General features: G+C 38.1%; 1 protein-coding gene across 6 annotated transcripts in view; it reads right to left on the reverse strand.

Annotated features, from left to right (window-relative positions):
- Window positions 1-20,647, reverse strand: part of ASXL2 (ASXL transcriptional regulator 2) — a 140,013-nt gene that overhangs the window by 24,522 nt on the left and 94,844 nt on the right. For all 6 annotated transcript variants that reach the window (XM_045979121.1, XM_045979120.1, XM_045979124.1 and 3 more), the window contains 3 exons: window positions 6,649-6,764; window positions 1,635-1,764; window positions 469-612 (listed from right to left, as the gene is read on the reverse strand). In XM_045979121.1, the coding sequence (XP_045835077.1) occupies window positions 469-612; window positions 1,635-1,764; window positions 6,649-6,764 (390 nt within the window). The remainder of the gene's footprint in view (window positions 1-468; window positions 613-1,634; window positions 1,765-6,648; window positions 6,765-20,647) is intronic.

Raw genomic sequence — 20,647 nt, forward strand, 5'->3', positions numbered from 1 at the left:
AGGGTGAGGCATCAAACTGATTCTTATTAACCTTCAATTCAAACCTGGGCTTCACCCTTCCCCACTACGATACACGATGTCTCCTATTCTTGACTCTTTCTGGTGTTCTGCAGCCTTGGCTAGCTTGCTTGTTATTGACATCAACTGCTCGGCATCCAGTTCTCATCAGAGTTTCTTGACACTGTTTGCTGCTGATCTGTTTTCTCCTTGTTTTCTTCACTCTCATGAATCTAATCTTTTATATTTCCATATTCCCATCTTAGTGGGATTTCAAAGGGAGCAGGAAAAAAGGGACAGTTTACCATGTTTCATTACGAGTCCTTCTCCTTTTCTGTGCACGGAAGGCAGGCATAAGTAATGCCGGACAAAACAACCTACTGCCAGAAAAAGAACCAAACCACAAAAGAGCTGATGAATTTCAAACACAGAGTTGACAAATTAAGATGCAGAGTTTGTATATTAACTTACTTGTGTGGAGCCTGTCAGACCTCTGGAATGACTTCTTCCCCAAGCCTAGCAAGGGATTTTCCACTTGAACGGAACACGAATAGCTGGAGTTGGAGTTTTGAGGGCTGCCTGACTGCCCATCAGACGGCTTTCCTTCCCATATTGCTAAGAGAAAAGATACATCAAAGACTGGTGACACTGAGGTTACAGATAGAAACCAACTGAACAAATCATTCAACACGAACTGAAAGGAGCTATGTGTGATGCAATGTGACCCTGCAAATTCAGAGTTAAAAAGTAAAATAAAATCACTTCCCTCTCCCAAAACATTATTTGCTTCCGGTGGTAAACTTCCCTCCTAACAAAAATGCAAAGTTCTGCAAGATGCCGCTTAAATTTGGCAGGCCCATATAACCAGCTAGGATCAAAATGAATGGATAATAAAATACAAAGTCTGTATCTAATCTGGGGGTTAGATGAAAAACAAAACAAAACAAACAACAACAAAAATCCAAAGGCCTGTGTTTATATCTAATGGAAACGCAAATGTACCCTATGTTCTTAGGAAAGCTTTTTATCCTTTTTTTTTTTTGAGCTTTATTTATTTATTTTTAGCGATTACTTGTCTCTTTTTTTTTGTTTTAAAGATTTTATTTATTTATTTGACAGAAAGAGAGATCACAAGTAGGCAGGGAGGCAGGCAGAGAGAGAGGAGGAAGCAGGCTCTCCGCAGAGCAGAGAGCCCGATTTGGGGCTCGATCCCAGGACCCTGGGATCATGACCTGAGCCGAAGGCAGAGGCTTTAACCCACTGAGCTACTCAGGAGCCCTGAAAGCTTTTTATCTTTAAAGGAGAGAGCTGGTGAAGAGTTTAGTCTGAGTTTGGTCTTGGCAACATCACTTTGTAAGGTCACTGATTAGAGGCATCCAGTATTACTGGGTTAGGCATCTTGGAAGTCAGTCATTTATTTCATTCTAATGTGCCTATTTTGCCAATTTATTTTTTCATAACTGCATGATGATTCTGCATAAAATTTTCCCATTTATCCTGAAAGGATTTATATTGATAATCTGACAGTAATAGACTACGTAAAGAAACCCAGTAACTTGAAAATAAATGATAAGGTATACAAACTAGAAAAATAGCCTAGAAACACTGGAAAAAGACAGACACCCATGTCTGCCTACCAGGTTTGGTGGGTGCAGAGTCACTGGATGCTTTGACAGTCTTCAGAGAGAGAGGCTGGTTGGAGGAGATGGACATGCTCGCCCTGCATTGCTGTTGCTGCTGCTTCTTTTGCTGTTGCTGTTTCAGAGCCTGTAAGAGAAAACTAATTAGAAGCAATAAAACACAATCATTTTTTAGTAATAACAGAAACGGAACGACTGCTGTTTACGTGGTGAGGAGCATGATGATCATCCAATTTCTCTGAAAGCTATCAAAGTAAACAAGAACCTAAATGAAACCAATTAAATACAAGCCCAAAATGATATTTAAGAGTCGGAATATTTTTTGGCAGTATTACTCTTGTGTATAAATATGAGAATTACTCACATTTTTAGAACTTAAAATCACCAGTAAAGCATGGACTTTCCATACTTGTAGCAGCAAAAAATTAGAGGTTTCCAATCTTCTCTGAAAATAAAATTCTAAGCCCTTTACCAAAAAGAGTACCATTTCCATTAGCTCTATGTAGAAATATAAATATTCAGCTTACATCTATTTCAGAGATGATACACTTGAACAATAGGTGTTAAATAATTACTTGATTCTGATCTCCTGTAAGAGCGGTAAGATCTGGCACAATGACCAAATCCTCAGCAATTTACCGCAACACAGTAAAGAGAAGGGAAGGGAAGTCAGAAAATACTAGTTCCAGGAACAGTATAGTTTCTTCTGGCTATTTCAGCATAGTTTCATTTCTATAATATTTCTAGTTTATATCAAACACTACACTAAACTATTCAGAATGATTAAGAAGACAGCTTCCTAGAGTTTAGTCATGAAAATATACAAAGACAACTTTTTAACACAAGGTTTAAAAAAAGAAAAAAAAGACACAGAAACTAAGAAAGTAAAGCCACATTTAGGAAAAAGATTGGAAATCTATGACCTTGCTAAATTGCCAGTTTAAGCTTTAACCTTCAAGACAATCATGCAAAAGAAACAGTGTGGAGTAACTGCCTACTCAGTTCCCACTGCCTCTTCATACTCATCTCCTGCTATGTTCTACAGGCATGGTGGAACAATGGATCTTGACCTAAGCTGCCAAAGGAAAAAAATTAACTGAGTGAATCAGGGGTCTGGTTCACACTCACCTACAATATTTATAACAACCAAGGCAGGAGCACAATGTATAAAAAATTGTCAGTGCTGTCTGATCACTGATTATAGCTTCTCTCTCACTCTGCAATCAGCACAGGAAACGTTCACAGGCTTCCTGGGTGGCAAACACTGGGTCTTTCCCTGTCACTCACAATATCCAGATTTTCTAGGATAATGCAAAATTTAACAGAACCATTTGATCTCATCTATTCCTATTGCGATTGTGTATATCAGATACATGATGGAAAAAGAGTAACTTACAGCCTCTCTAAGAACTGTACTACTTAGATATTTCCTCCCTCAGTAGTTTACAAACTCTGTTTCTAATTCTATTTTAAAAACAACAACAACAAAAATCTTCATTGTGGTAAAGGATAACTTATATTGAAGTTTTTCTCACCTAACACTATAAAAAACATACAATGGAGGCAAGATCTTTACATGCCAATGACCTAATTTACAAACTTTTCCATACTGATACTCTTTAAAGAAAACACATTTGACTCTTAGGATTACAGGAATAGTATACATGTCATGCATTATCTAACAAGGTTTAGGAAAATACAGGACTTTTTCCTGTGGAAGCATCTTATACTTCCTAAAATATATCAAAGAACTTATAAAAATACAACTGCTGTGAAATTATCCAGGCAGACAGCAATTAATCCTATCAAATTTCTGAAACTCTTTAATAAAAGTGCTTTTGCTTTAAATACGCCTTTTAATACTTAAAGGACCACATAATTTTTAAAACTTCAATTACATAGATAATACATGATTACATCTTTACCATTTAATTCAAACATAAAACTAAACTCTCCTGACCACCAGTCTTATCCCTTAATCTTCAGAGATAACTAAAGTCAATTTATTTTTCCTCATTTAGCTTTTTAAAAATACTGACGTGTGTATGTTTCTATTAAAAATAAAATATTGGGATGCCTGGGTGGCTTAGTGGATTAAGCCACTGCCTTCAGCTCAGGTCAAGATGGCAGGGTCCTGGGATGGAGCCCGGCCATCAGGCTCTCTCCTTAGCAGGGAGCCTGCTCCCCCCCCCCCACCTCCCCGCCCTCTGCCTGCCTCTCTGCCTACTTGTAATTTCTCTTTCTATCAAATAAATAAATAAAATCTTTAAAAAAAAATAAATAAAACTAAAATATTATTTTGTGGGTATGTGTTTATTTTTATCAATGGTATCATGTTCTGCATGATGGAATACAACTTAATTTTAGTGATTCAACATTCTAGTGTGGTGATGCTTCCATTTCTATACATATAAAACAATCACATTACAAACTCTTAATCTTGCACAATTATCCAGCATATAGAAATGGCATAATTTACGAAGAATTCCCTAATATATAATTGGTTGCAAGGTTTTTTTAAATTTTTAAAATTTTTAATAAACATATAATGTATTTTTATCCCTAGGTCTGTGAATCATCAGGCTTACACATTTCACAGCACTCACCATAGCACACACCCTCCCCCATGTCCATAACTCCACCCCCCTCTCCCGAACCCCCTCTCCCAAGCAACCCTCAGCCTGTTTTGTGAGATTGAGTCTTTTATGGTTTGTCTCACTCCCGATCCCATCTTCTTTCATTTTTTCTTTTCCTACCCCCAAACCCCCACGTTGCATTTCCACTTCCTCATATCAGGGAGATCATAAGATAGTTGTGCAAGTTTTTGCTAATATAAACTTGAATGCAATTATTTTTCTGTGTGTAATTGGAATGTATATTTGTATTTTTCTTTTTCTTTTTTTTTCTAAAGATTATTTATTTATTTATTTGACAGACAGAGATCACAAGTAGGTAGAGAGGCAGGCAGGGAGAGAGGAGGAAGCAGGCTACCTGCTGAGCAGAGAGCCCAATGTGGGGCTCGATCCCAGGACCCCGAGATCATGACCTGAGCTGAAGGCAGAGGCTTTAATCCACTGAGCCACCCAGGCGCCCCTATTTGTATTTTTCTAATCTACGTTCCAAAACGTTCAAATGCTTAGTTGTAGGGGATGTGCATTTACAATTTTAGCAGATGATCACAAGATTTCTTTCCAAAGTACAATAACTTATATTGCACCAGCAAACTACCAGTAGCCATTTTTCTATACACTTGCCACTGCCTGATAACTAACCTCTTTAGTTTATACCAATCTGAGGATAAAAGTAATCTGTCGGGGCACCCAGGTGACTCAGTGGGTTAAAGCCTCTGCCATCGGCTCAGGTCATGATCCCAGGGTCCTGGGATGAAGCCCCACATTGGGCACTCTGCTCAGCGGGGAGCCTGCTTCCCCCTATCTCTCTGCCTACTTGTGATCTCTGTCAAATAAATAAATAAAATCTTTAAAAAACTAAAAAATTAAAAAATAAAAGTAATCTGTCAATATTCAGTTAATTATTAGTGATTTGTATTGATCATTTGCATTTCAAAAAAACAAATTCTTTGAAAAGCCCTATAACAGAGACCAATGACAAGTAGCGCTGGAGGGAAGATACATTATAAATGTGCAACAAAAAAGAAAACGTAGGGGCGCCTGGGTGACTCAGTGGGTTAAATCCTCTGCCTTCAGCTCAGGTCATGATCCCGAGGTCCTGCCACACATCCAGCTCTCTGCTCAGCAGGGAGCCTGCTTCCTCCTCTCTCTCTGCCTGCCTCTCTGCCTACTTGTGATCTTTGTCTGTCAAATAAATAAACAAAATCTTAAAAAAAAAAAAAAAGAAAACGTAAAGGAATACTGCTATAACTCTATGCAAGTATTTTAAAAAGTCAGATGAAAGAAACTATTTTTTAAGAGAAATATACAAAATTAAGAAAAAATTTTTCCAAAATTAGTTCAAAAAGCAGGAATCAAATGAGTGACAGATGAAACTGAAATGCTAAGAAAACAATTCTTAATTGTTTTCCAAAATCTAGAAAAATAAGCGAGCTACCCAACTTATTTTATTAACGCTAGAACCACCCTGATTCCAAAATTGTACAAGTATTTATACAAGAAAACAGCAAAATCCAAGCAAAAATCTTAAAAAAGAAAAATTCAGGGGCGCCTGGGTGGCTCAGTGGGTTAAGCCGCTGCCTTCGGCTCAGGTCATGATCTCAGGGTCCTGGGATTGAGCCCCGCATCAGGCTCTCTGCTCAGCGGGAAGCCTGCTTCCTCCTCTCTCTCTCTGCCTGCCTCTCTGCCTACTTGTGATCTCTCTCTGTCAAATAAATAAATACAATCTTTAAAAAAAAAGAAAAGAAAAATTCATAACATATTAAAAAATACATAACGAACATGTAGTTTATTCCTGAAACCTAAGTATATGTTAACATTAGAAAATTCTAGCCATGGAAGTCTGTATATTAGCAAATTTAAAGAGAAAAGCTACCTGATCATCCCAATAAATGAAGAAACAAACCTGAAAAGTTCAACACCTATTCATAATTTTAAAACCACAAACATGCACGCAAACCTCTTAGCAAATTAGGAACAAATAAAGAGCTTTTAAAACGCGATAAAAAGACGAGCTACCACAAACCTAAAACACACAAGTACATAAATTACTAAATCCAAATCGGGAAACTGCATGAAATTTCTCCTTAAAAGGACCCAATGCCCTTTCAAGAAGTGGCTTCTAGGGCGCCTGGGTGGCTCAGTGGTTTAAGCCGCTGCCTTCGGCTCGGGTCATGGTCTCAGGGTCCTGGGATCGAGTCCCGCATCGGGCTCTCTGCTCGGCAGGGAGCCTGCTTCCCTCTCACTCTCTCTGCCTGCCTCTCTGCCTACTTGTATCTCTCTCTGTCAAATAAATAAATAAAATCTTAAAAAAAAAAAAAGTGGCTTCTAGAATCCTCAATTTGTAATAAGACTTGATACACACAGATCAGCATGATTACCTGCTTTAGTGCCTTCTTGCTGTGCTTCTGTGACGGAGAAATGACTTTACCTGCTGGAATGGTAGGTGATGGGCAGCCTGACTGGGGAGAGGATGGCTGTGACAGTCTAGACGATACTAATGGAGAGAAAAATGACAATAAATAATGTGGTTATCACAGTTGCTATCAAGCACCATTCCTTCCCCAATCATATGCTGCTACCTGTATTAAGAACTGTGACCAAACACTTTTGGGAAGGATCTTCTTTTTGGAGTTCTACTGCAAACAGCCTCCCTTTTCAGATTATTTCCTCAGAAAGCTCTAGTGAAGGATGATAGGATGGGGAAGGGATGGGTGTTAGTATTCATTACTTTTCATTCTTTGATTTTTTTTCAATAGACTGACTGAAACAGGAAGCAGAATATAAACCATGAGTCATCAAATTAGATAAAACCTGAGAAGATTCTAGAGCCTGCTGGATAGTATGTAGGTTCTTAACGTAAATCCAAAGACAACATGATACAGTGAAAGAGCCCTGGGCTGACAGAATGGCTCCCTGTCTTCCCTATCTTTAAAATGAAGGCAGTAAGGCCATTCTACCTCAAAAACTCTATTACAACTTTAATTCCTACTATTCCTTCATCTCTTAAACCAACAGTTTCCGGCCCACCAATGGGGGGAGAGGGTGCTTCGGGACTTCTCTCATTGAAGCAATGCACGTTTGCACGGGTGTAATTCCTCTCTCCTTCATCACTACTTGTCTCAGACCTCATCAGAGCTTGCCCAAACCTTAGCCTTATGTGAGTAAGTTTTCCCTTCAGGAGCCTATACCCTACCATACTAAAATAGCGATTCGATTTTTATGTTCTTTAAAGTTCAGCAGTGCGTTACTCATGGTAAGAGGTGACACATAAAATGCTGATTCAGGCCCCTTAAAAACAGAAATAATACAACAGTAAGCCCTACTGCCAGTGATGACTCTGGAAGACGAGATGCTTCCTAACACCTTCTCCGTTCCACAGTAACTGCACTGAAACCGGAGAGGAAAATGGCATCTCATGGCATGACTACAGAGCTTAATGACACCATATAAAGTTTGTTGGTGGTAGCTACCTGACACAACAATGCAGAAGCATGGTTCACTGGACTATACAAGTTTGGGAAAACAGCTTTTCAACAGATTCTTGTAAGTCCTAAGAAAGAAATACATAGCAGATAACATTTAAAGAGGATGCAACGGCAGACGATACGAAGAAGGTGACTTATCACACTCGGCATTCCTGCCTTTGCACTCCCACCCTGACCATCGGGTTTATATATGGGAAAGAACTGACATAAAGTACAACATCAAGAAAAAATTCAGTGTGATATATCGTACAAAATACAAAAATAAAGACGGATAATTCTTGAGATAACTGAGCAGCAAAAAGAAACCACATCCTTGGTCTACTTATGTTGACCAATTTTTAAAAAACAACAGCTTTACTGATATAAGATTTATGTAAGATACAACTCACCTAAAGTGTAAAATTTCAATGGCTTTGGTTAAAAGTTGTGCAACCATCACCAGAATCAATATTCACCACCCACAAAAATCCTGTACTGGTTGGCTATCACCCCTCTTTTCCCTAACTATGCCCCTAGTGCTATGCAATCACTAATCTACTTTATGTCCCTATACATTTGCCTATTTTAGACCTTTCATATAAATGGAATCAGACAATATGAGCTCTTTCGTGACTGGCTTTTTTCACTGAGCATGTTTTGAAGTTTGATCCATATTGAAGCATGGATCAATACTTCCTTTTTATCATCGAATAACAGACCACTGTATGCAAATCCATATTGAAGCATGGATCAAATACTTCCTTTTTATCATCGAATAACAGACCACTGTATGCAAATGGTGCATTTTGTTCATTCATTAGCTGATGGGACAATTTGGGTTGTTTCCCCTTTTGGCCATTCTGAAATATGATATGAAGAACACTAATTAGCATGATTTTGTGTTGGACATAAATTTTCAATTCTTCTGGATTCAGATCTTAAAGTAGAACTGCTGGGTGACTTACATCAACTTAATGTTTAACTTTCTGAGGCACCGTCAAAATGTTCTCCAAAATGGCTATACCATTTTTACAATTCCACAGCAATGTATGAGGGTTCTAATCCTTCTCAACACTTGTTACTGCCTGTCTTTGATTTGACCAATGTTCTTAAAGGGACATAATAAAACTAAAGACTATTAATATTTGACTATGTTCCTTTTAATGGTTTGCAGAAAACTGAAAATATACATCTCCTAACCTGCCTTAAATACTGCCCAAGAATAAACAGAAAACAAACAAAATAATTCTATTAAAGTATCTAAGAAGTCCACTTTGCAGCCTGTAAAGGAGGCAGTAAAGCTATCTGGAAGTACCAGGGCAAACTATTTGGACCTTCCCCCTTAAGGCAAAAGCCCTTTCTAACAAATGAACCATAAACATATCTCAAGCCAGCTGAACTAAGTAATGAAAATTTCAGGACCCACCAGTAAGGAACATCTCCCAGAACTAACTTAATGCCAAGTACAGGTCTCATAACGTCTATGAAACTTAAACTTTGTCCTAACTTTTAAATATTAAAGGCTTAAACACATGGTGAGAAACTTCTGTCTCATAATTACTTCCAGTGGCTACACTGTCTTCAAACATAATTTATTAGTAAGAAAACCAAAAGTAACTATCTCGTATGCCTCTAACAGCATGCTAGGTTCGTCTGAACAGAATTTCACAGAACTACCCTCTAAGACGGTCGGTACAAGTGGGGCGCTTGGGTGGCCCAGTCATCAAGCGTCTGCCTTCAGCTAAGGTCATGACCCCAAGGTCTTGAGATCCAGTCCCATATAGGGCTCCCTGCTCAGGGCTCTCCCTCTCCCATTCATCCTGCTTGTGTTCCCTCTCTCACTGTGTCTCTCTCTGTTAAATAAGGATGATCTTAAAAAAAAAAAAAAGTAAGATGGGTACAAGTCCTTTCTACTCCCATCCAAACTCTTCCAATTCTACCCGCAGAAATAACTAAATGATGGATTTGGCTTAGCATCCTTACTGACATTTTTCTTTTTCTTTTTTTTAATATTTTATTTATTTATTTGACAGACAGAGATCACAAGGAAGTAGAGAGGCAGTCAGAGAGAGAGAGGAGGAAGCAGGCTCCCCGCTGAGCAGAGAGCCCGACGCGGGGCTCGATCCCAGGACCCCGGGACCACGACCCGAGCCGAAGGCAGAGGCTTTAACCCACTGAGCCACCCAGGCGCCCCATCCTTACTGACATTTTTCTACACAAATAAAAATATGAAAAGATTTTTAAAGACATATATTTATTTTTTAAAACGTTTTATTTATAGATTTGAGACAGAAAGAAAAAGCAGCACAAGCAGGGGGACCGGAGGAGAGGGAGAAGCGGACTTTCCACTGAGCAGGGAGCCTGACACAAGGCTCAATCCAAGGACATATATTCATACATAAATTTCAATATACACATTCTATGTATATTGTAATATCATCTAAATTTTACATATCAGGAAATTTAATTAATTTACCGGAAGACTCAGGCAGGGGCACAGCCAAGATTCAAACTCAGTATATTTTCAACATGAGTGGGTACTTGTTGTGGGCTCAATGGTGGCCACCAAAAAATTACGTCCTAATCCCCAGAATCTGTGCATGTTACATTATTTGGAAAAAGAGTCTTGGTAGATGTAATTAAGTTAAGGATCTTGAGATCATCCTGGATTACCTCAGTGTCCTAAATCCAGTGACACAGAGGGCAGACAGAAAAGAAGGTGAAGACAGGCAGAGACTGCAGTGATGCAGCCACAAGGCAGGGAAGTCAGCAACTACCAGAAACTGAAGAATACAAGAAACAGAGCTCCCCCCCAGAGCCTCCATAACACCCTGATTTCAGATTTCTGGCCTCCAGAAAGTGAGAAAATAAATTTCTGTTGTTTTAAGGCCCGTGGCTTGTGGTAATTTGTTACAGCAGTCTCAGTAAACCAATGGGATGTAAAACTGATTTTGAAGTGTCATGATCAACCCACTGATTTTTATGTATTTGAAATGTTTGAATCAAAAACAATCATTACAAATTCGGCACTCAAACTATAACCTTCTGGTTTTATGGGAGACCCTTCAAGTTGTAAACCACCTCTGGGACATGGCCTCAGCAGTATCCAGCTTCCTCACTATCTGCCACAAGAAGTGTGTCAGGCAACCTTGCATGTTTTTTTGCCCAACTTGGATCAGCCCCTTCTACAAAGACCCTGGTGTCTTTTAATTGGAAATGTTGTTAAAAGACCACGTGGTACATGGTAGGGAGTGCTCACTGCTACGCGGTTACCGCTGGTTCTAGGGCTTTTCAATGGCTGGAACAAGAAAGGCCTTTCTTTTAGAAAGAGAAAAATAAATTCATGGATGGATACCAAACTAAATTTAAGATTACAGGATTGGCACCTAACTTTTCTGATTCTATTATTCTATCACTTCTCTTCTTCCTTGATAATCCTGGTTCCTGATAACATTACTGTAATTATTAATTTACTTTCTACTATAGATCTAATTTCAAAGAAACCATACCTATTCCTGAAAATAAGACAACTGAATGAAGTTTAAGATTTATTGGTGTTTGGTCTCCTGTAACTAAGATATATTCCAAGCAACATACTTATGCCATTATGCCACAAATCTAACATATTCTTGAGCTTGTTTTGTTTCATATTTCTAGAAAGTAAAAACTTATTTTAATGATGTAAAGCGATAAAACAACTTACTTCCATGTAAGTCTAGCTCCCTCCCCTGTATATACCTCTTTATTCTCTCCCCATTTAGGAGGTCATTTATATTAATTTATATCCTTCCACTGTTTTTCTAAAATATTTTTTAAAGATTTTATTTATTTAATTATTTAACAGAGAGAGAGAGACACATCACAAGTAGGCGGGGGGAGGGGGGCAGGCTCCCTGCTAAGCAGAGAGCCTGATGCGGAGCTCGATCCCAGGACCCTGAGATCATAACCCGAGCTGAAGGTAGAGGCTTTGACCCACTGAGCCACCCTGGCGCCCCCCCCCCATTGTTTTTTAACTTGTGTTTTTGTTTTGGTGAAAACAGTAGAGATATTTTAATACTTTAACTCATTTAAGCAAAGCATCAAGTATCATAAGCTGTCCAGAATATTGATTTTTTAAAAACTTAATATATTCAATATATCCTTGGGAACATTCTGGAACAAAAAACACATTCCTTTTCATAGGTACACAGAATTCCACTGTGCAGATGTACTATAATTTCTTCAACCAGAATGATGAGTATATTGGTTCTTTCTGGACTTTTGCTCTTATTACTAAGTCTTAACCAGTGGCTCTTAAGGTGTTACACTAGGGAAAACACAATCAGTATTAAAAAATTTGTTGGAGGGGCACCTGGGTGGCTCAGTTGTTAAGCATCTGCCTTTGGCTCAGGTCCTGATCCTGGGGTCGTAGGATCAAGCCCCGCATCGGGCTCCCTGCTCAGCGGGAAGCCTGCTTCTCCCTCTCCCACTTCCCCTGCTTGTGTTCCTTCTCTTTCTGTGTCTCTCTCCGTCAATAAATAAAATCTTAAAAAAAAAAAACACCTATTGGAGGGGCACCTGGGTGGCTCAGTTAAGCATATGCCCATGATCCCAGGGACCTAGGATAGAGCCTCACATTGGACTCCTTGCTCAGCAGGGAGCCTGCTCCTCCCTCTCCCGCTCTCCCTGTACTCACTTCTCCCTCTCAAATAAGTAAAATCTTTAAAAACTAAAAATCTGTTGGAAATGAAATTACTAGATCCCAGCCCAGGTCCACTGAATTAGAAACTCTGAAGGTAGGGCCCAGGAATCTGTGTCAAAATTAGCTCCATGGGGGCACCTGGGTGGTTCAGTCCTTAAGCGTCTGCCTTTGGTTCATCAGGCTACGTGCTCAACAAGAAGCCTCCTCCCTTTCCCATTCCCCCTGCTTGTGTTCCGTCTTTTGTTGTCTCCCTCTGTCAAATATATAAATAAAATCTTTAAAAAAAAAAAAAGCTCCACGTAAATCTGAGGCATGCTCAAGCTTGAGAAGCATTAGTTTAAGCTATGTTATTTTGTATTGTTGATGGTGTGTCTGTGGATTGATTCTGTGAAGTGGGTTTGCTGAGTCAGGGCATAAAATCACATGCTTCTAGAAACAGTTTAAAGTTTCATTATTCTCACGTTTTAAAAGGAATTCACACATGTTTTCCCTAAGTACTTCGTTTCATGTTTTACATTATATCCCCCATTTTTTGGGAATTTATTCTAGAGTATGGTATGAAAATGGACCCATTTAACATATGGTTGAATTTTCCCTGAAAAACCATTTAAGTATGGTGTTCATTTGAAAGTATCATTGAAACAGTATCACTGTTTGTATGAACATTTATTGTTTAGATTTTTCTACTTCTATTGGGTTCAATTTTTATGCATTCTACTTTCCTAACAAAATCATCCCATTTCATCTAAGTTCTTAAAGTACTGTGAAAAAGTTTTTCTTGTTTTGGGTTTACTTCAACCTGAATTTGTGTATGTAGGTCTTTTCCCTTTTTAAAAAAAGGTAAATCAGTGCTTTCTTCACTGCATACCACAAATTTTGATACGTTGTTTTCATTTTCATTCAGTTCAAAATATTTAAAAATTTCTCAAGATTTCTTCTTTGACCCTTGTTTTTATTCAGTGTGTTGTTTAATCTCCTTGCATTTTGCTATCTTTCTTTTTTAAAGGCTTTTAAAGGCTTTTTTTTTTTAAATTTCTCAAGATTTCTTCTTTGACCCTTGTTTTTATTCAGTGTGTTGTTTAATCTCCTTGTATTTTGCTATCTTTCTTTTTTAAAGGCTTTTTTTTTTTTAAGGCTTTATTTATTAAGGAGGAGAGCATGCACACACATAAACCAGGGGTCCGGCAGCAGACACCGCGCTGAGCAGGGAGCCTGACGTGGGGCTCCATCCCAGAACCCCAGGATTGCAACCCAAGCCGAAGGCAGACACAACCAAGATACCCAGGAGCCCTCCCGTTATCTATTTCTATTCTATCTATATATCTATTTCAGTTATGATTTCTAGTTTAACCATGATCTGAGAGCAGTAGATCATTTCCATTCCTTTAAATTTGTTAAAGCATGTTTTATGGCCCAAAAGAATCTATTTTCATGTCAGTGGGAGAGGCAATTTTCTTAAGGATGTACTGATTATATTAAAAATTGGGAAATTGTATTTATCAAAAGATACTTTTTACAGAGTAAAAAAGACAGGCCATAAAGAGGGAGTAGTTACTTACAAGATATATATTCAATAAGGCAATATATGAAGAACTACAATCATTAAGGAAAGATGACCCATGAAAAATGGAAAAGACTGGAAAAGGCACCCATAAAGAGATATTCAAATGATTCATAATGAAGAGGACTCCAATTCTGTTGGCCATTATGAAAATACAACTTAAAACTACATGGAACACTATTACATATTAACCAAAGTCTAAAATTTAAAAGACCGACAGTGAGTGAGCGTGTGAAAGAGCTGAACTCACACACTGGTGGGAGTATAAAATGGTGCAACTGCTCTGAAGAATGGGCAGTACACACTACAGTTAATTGTGCTCCCAAGTACATACCCAGAAGAATCGAGCACAAAAAGAAAGAGATACAAAAGCATTCACAATACAATAGGCAAAAACTAAAAATAACCTGATGTTTACCAGTGGTAGAATAGATAAGTAGAGCTCCTGGGGAAAATAGTTAATAAAACAGAATACTACACAGTTTTAAGAATCTGATGAATATATACAAAAACATGGATGAAAACTTATAAACATTACTGTGCTCCCCTCCCCAAGAGGCATGATTTGATTTAAGGTCAAGAACAGCTTCTGGTTCTGTCCCAGACATGTCTGATCTACACTATCAGAAATTATTACAGTGGTTACTTGGGGCCGCGGTTATTACCAGAAGGGAGCATAGAGAGGACTACTGGAGCACTGAAAATGTTTTGTTCTTAGATCTGAATGCTGGTTCACAGTGCTGTCCCATTTGTAAAAATCCAGCAAGCTTTATAAAGTGCGTTTTTCTGAATATTATTTGACACAGAGAGAGATCACAAGTAAGCAGAGAGGCAGGCAGAGAGAGGGATAAGCAGGCTCCCTGCTGAGCAGAGGGCCCGACAGGGCTCGATCCCAGGATTTTGAGATCATGACCTGAGCCGAAGGCATTGGCTTAACCCACTGAGCCACCCAGGCGCCCCTCTGAATATAATTTAATAAAAAATTTTAAACAGGCAAAACTAAAACTAATCTATACTGACAGAGGCCACAACAGCAGTTACTTCTGAGGAAGGATGAGCAGTGACTGAGAGCTGGCCTAATGCCTCTGCAGTGCTAGTAAACAATCATTATAGTTCATTATTTGCTTAGGAAGGTGGAGTTATTTTCCACTCTCAATTCAAAGAAGGGGGGGCAAGATCATTTTATGTTTTTCTTCCTTTAAAGAAGAAATACAAGATTTTTCCTCCTTCCCTGTTAAAGAAAAACAGCATTCCCAATAGTTTATAAGACTGACAAATTATTTAAAACCACTGCTGTTTAAATGTGGTCCATCTAGACTATTACTATTCACATGTAGTCCAAAGACTGGTCTGTTATACAATAAATACAAAAAGTAAGAACAAACATTTAGGTACTTTCATAGAAATTTGACATCGCTGGGCCATTTTTACTATATTTTACTTGAGTGTCAGTCTATAATAGACAGAGGAGGGAAGAAAAGAATACTTTATGATAAAAAGTCTGGGAATAAACCAGCTAGCCGGGGAGGGGAGGATGCAGGGTAGGAGGTGTGTGGGAAGGGCATGGAGAGTTACAGAGAGTTACAGAGTTACACAGAGTTACAAAATAAGGAAATAAGGTCTCCTAGAGCTACAATTTAAAAACGATAAAGATTTTAAGAATAGGACGTTTGTTTGAAAAATGAACATTAATGCTGCATTTTAACTTCATCAAGTGGCTATTTGTAATTTTTAAAAACAAATTACATTTATTTCTTGACAGTATGTATGCTGCAGGTAAATTTCAGTGTAAATTCAATTTCAGTGCAAGACACATTATATTTCTTTAGCTCTCAAATCAAGGCAAAGCAGTGGGAAATCATGATTTTTGCTTTCCCTCTATTCCAATGTTTCCTGGGTTTCACAGATCACTGGTTAGTGCTAGGATACCAGTGTGTTGGCCCACAAAGTCCCACAAGGACTGAACACTGTTCATGATCCTATCTTACACAGTGGCACTTGGAGAAAAATTATCATCAGTTTGTTTTTACTCCAAATAAGACCGATTAATGTCACCAATTAACCTCATCATATCAAGGAAATCCACAGAACAAATGATTTTTCAAGAGTGAAATGGAAATGAACTCTTTTAACCCAAATACCAGTGATTAGAAATAAACTGAGCTAACATAAATGTAGAGGTTGCTTTTAGGCAACAGGCTTGAGGAATGGAATGTAGAATCAGGCAAAAGGGCTCCCTCTTCCCGGCCCCCTGGCTTAATAGGGTCCCTAGTGGACTCTAATCTGACCAATATCCACAAGCCCTAACTGTCCAATGGGCTACTTATAATCAGGCACAATTACCAAAAAAGGGAAGATGCCATATATCCCCCATATGTCCTAGCTTTCCCCCTTTAAAAACAGCCCTCACCTACCACCTTGTGCAGAGAGTCTCTCTTTTGCTGTCTTGCCTGCTGCTCCCCTGTGGTGTGTATTCAGTAAACTTCTAGCTCCTTCGTTCTGCCTCAGGTGAATTCTTTGACTGCCAGGGCCACCAGCTAACACCTGATTGTTGACCCACATTTGGGGGCCCCCAACCAACTGGGAGAGACACCACAATCAACAATAATCCGTAGAAAAACAAATCAAAGCTAATGTATTTAATGACCTGGAATTTAAACAAAAACTTGAAAGAAAAAAATAATAAAAATAAATTAAAATTAAAATTTAGAAAAGCTAGTGTAGTAACTCAGATCTTAAATGGACAAGAGGATGAAACCAGCAGCAAAAGGTCTATCAACAAAAATTCTGGTCCTTGGGGCACCTGTGTGGCTCAGCTGGTTAAGCTTCTGCCTTAGGCTCAGGTCATGATCCCAGGGTTCTGGGATCGAATTCTGTATCACGCTCCCTGCCTGTTTCCCTGCCTGCTGATCCCTCTGCTCGTGCATTCTTTCTCTCTCTGTCAAATAAACTCTTTAAATTTTTTTTTTGTTCCTCTTGGTACGTGGCTATGAAAATTTGAAATAGTCAGTGGTGTTGCTATTCTCTGACCCATACATACTACATTTCTTAATTCTCCTAAGAAATCACTTTATGCATAGCAATACCCTATAACTAACGGAGACCAGCACTAAGGATGAACAACAGACTGATCCCTACTTCTTTCCCCTTCTTTCTTTCCACGAATCTCCCCCTCCACCCAAACTTATCTCCATATGGCTTCCTTTCTACCTTCTTGTCTTTATGTATGTTTTGTTTCCATGATACATCCTGTCTTCCTTAGAGGTTATACTCCCAATGGAAGGAAGTATATTAGACTATCCTATAACTCACACAATACTTACTAACCCAGGTAAAGTTAACAACTTCCAACTCTAGTGTTGCCATACCGTGATACGTTGCCATACCGTGATACATAAACACTCGTTACTTATTAAAGCCATTTGCTAACTGTCTGCTTCTTTTTCTGTACCTCTAGATATGGATGGGGCCCATACCTTATTTGTATTTCCCAAATACTTGACAAACAGTACATATGTACCAGAGACGGAATGAGTGCGGTGAGCAGTCTAAATAGAGGTATTTCTTGATTTTGTAAGTAATCTAATGAATGGCCTAAATAATACCTCTCAAGATTATATCCTGATCTACTACTGGTGCTCCAATGTGGACTGCTCTATGCTTAAAAGCTCTCTTATAAGGCAACTATCATATGACCTCACTGATATGAGGTATTTGAGAAACAAGACAGAGGATCATAGGGAAAGGGAGAGGAAAATGAAACTAGATGAAACCAGCGAGGGAGCCAAGGCATAAGACACTCTCAATCTCAGGAAACAAACTGAGGGTTGCCGGAGGGGAGGCGGGTGGGAGGGATGGGGTGTCTGGTGATGGACACTGGGGCAGGTATGTGCTATGGTGAGTGCTATGAATTGTGGCAGGCTGATGATTCACAGACCTGTATCCCTGAAGCAAGTAATACATTATATGTTAATTGTTTTTAAAAACCCTTCTTTAGGAACATATTTAGTATCTGATTAGAAACAAAAATGCTTGCTTTCATATAAATACATAGTCATAAAATATTAGCCACTTTTAAAAAATATTAACAAACTCTGATCAAAGGACCCACAGTTGTTATTTGACTTAAAAATCAACTCCCACCCCAGCAAACTAGCAAAGAAGTGAGTTTTTAAGCTTATTTTCTTATTTTCAGAAAATTATTATTATTTAAATTATTTAAAACAAATTTTAGAACTTGAGGCTTGAACTCACAACTCTTAAGATCAAGACCTGAACCAAAATCAAGAGCTGGACGCTTAACCAACTGAGCCACCCAGGCGCCCCTAGAACCTGAGGCACTTAAAGCCAGTTTTACATAGTTTACTGAAGTAACTTCTGTTACTGAAACTTTAAACTTTTAAACTTCAAACTTTTAAACTTTAGAAGACAGTTTAAAATTGTCTTTTAAACCTGGACAATTACTACTATCCACTGAGTATACATTCAGAAGATAATATTTTTCTGATAATATTTCTGATTATATTATCTCAGAAAATTCTGAGAATTTTCTATTTCAATCAATAATATACTGAACAAGGTCAAAGGGATATAGACTATCCATATTAGATGCCTTTGAATTAAAGGTTTTAGTGAATAATCACTACTTTATTTCTTCCTGAAGATATCTAAGGGGCCCCTCTCAAGTATTAGAAATACTATCAGAAATAATGAAGCAGTAACACAAAACTGAAGCTCATTTTTCTATAGTTGAAAGAATAATAGCTGAAAGACTGATTAACAACTAAAGTATCCAAAACTGTTTTAATCTTCCTAAACCATAATCCTTCTCCTAAGGGAGAGTTTTTACTTTCACCATAGTCTGTCTTTTGAGGAATTTCATTTCCAGAAGTTAACAGACTGTTTTGGTTTTAAGTACCTTCTACCCACACCAAGTAGAGTCTACCTCAAACTCGGCAGGCTGCAGCTACTGATTAATATTCATGCAATCCCCTGATCAAAGATGCAGAGGCCATACCTGGGTACCTTTCCTTGTTTCTAGGTATCCTACCTATCCAAGTCCTAATAGAGTCATGTTTAATACATGACGGAGCTCAATCCTCTCATTCAGCCACCAACCACAAGACATAAAAAAAGAAGATCTCTCTTAAAGACCACTCTCCACCTAAGTTAACTTTGCCCAAAGGAGTTTTTCTCCCGAGTAAAGGAGACATTTCTATGCATAATCATCCCCATTCAGTAAACTTACATATAGAAATGATATTACAGGGCAGGCAGGTCTTTGGTATGGGAAATGACTCCAAACACAGTATTTATCAAATTCCTAATTTAAAGTAGCTTTGAACAAGCAATTAAATTAACATTAGATTATGCCCCTGGAAAGAATTAGTAATTCCTTATAAGTAAAAAGGTGTATTTTACATAATTAACTTGTTTCTTGAGACACTTTAAAAGCAGGCCAAAATTTAATAAACTTTCTCTACCAGAAGATAAAAATAATACTTCTCTCATTGCTTCATGCAGCAATATTTATATTTTATTTTGGGGGAAAAGGCAGAGACTCTGCTTAGCTATGATTCTACCAAAAAAGCAACAGAAAAAGCTGATTTTAATCTTTTTTTCCCTGGATTTAGTCCACCTTACCTTGGCTTGGAATTCCATAAAGCTCTTCTCTGAACATTGTTTCCTGTCTGACAATTAGGAACCAAAACTATGAACTTCTAAGTTCTTCCACTTTACATGGAAATCAATAAACTTCTTTTAATATTGGACTGAATTTCAAAGTTCTGTTCTCTGTCCCTATTTGGCCGAAAGGTATACCTATCATCAAGCCAGTTTCTATCGATTTTCAACTAGAAGTATCAGTTTTGCTGTCAGAGCTCTTTATTTTTGTACATAAAAGGAAGTGGGTTTTGATACTATCTCAATGTTCTTCCTGTCTTACAATGCATTTGAAATAAAGTGATGTCAGATTGAGAGTTAAAGCCCTAAGTAAGACAAAGGAATAGGCACAATTACTTTGCTCTACCTTTATTAATAAATGCAACTGATTTAGAACTGCTCTGTTGCACACTGCTGCTAACACCACTAACTACAAGCTTTGCGCGTTAACCTGCACCGGAGGCCACGAATATACACAGATTATATAATATGTACCTAAAAGTTCACACATCCATGACATATGCCGTACGTATGACCCACGAACAAGAGAAGCACATCCTATGAGAAACGGAATCATTCTTCATTGTTGGTCACTCAACAAAGAGTAAACATGAATTCCGTATGACATCATGTGCACCTCTTACCTTCATCTTCCAAACACCATCTATAGCCCATTCTACCCTCGTTTAACAGACTACCTATAATCAGAAAAGAGCTTTACAGAACATCTCATCTTAATGTAAACTGAAGATAAATATTCAATAATATGATCATTTCTAGAAGAATGAATAACAACGCAGTTCAATAACATTTTATCTGGACCACAATTCTGAATTTGCTATCATTTTGCTATTAAATATCTTCTGTTACAATGCCAAATATAGTGCAAGGTTATGCTATTTAAATCTATTAACCTACTGACAATGGGATTCTGTTGTTATTTCTTAGATCTTCCTATATCACAGTATATACACCTTAATTTCTTAGACATCACCTGTAACAAATATGTT

The sequence above is a fragment of the Meles meles genome, chromosome 15 (assembly GCF_922984935.1).
Source record: "Meles meles chromosome 15, mMelMel3.1 paternal haplotype, whole genome shotgun sequence".
Taxonomy (NCBI): Eukaryota; Metazoa; Chordata; class Mammalia; order Carnivora; family Mustelidae; genus Meles; species Meles meles.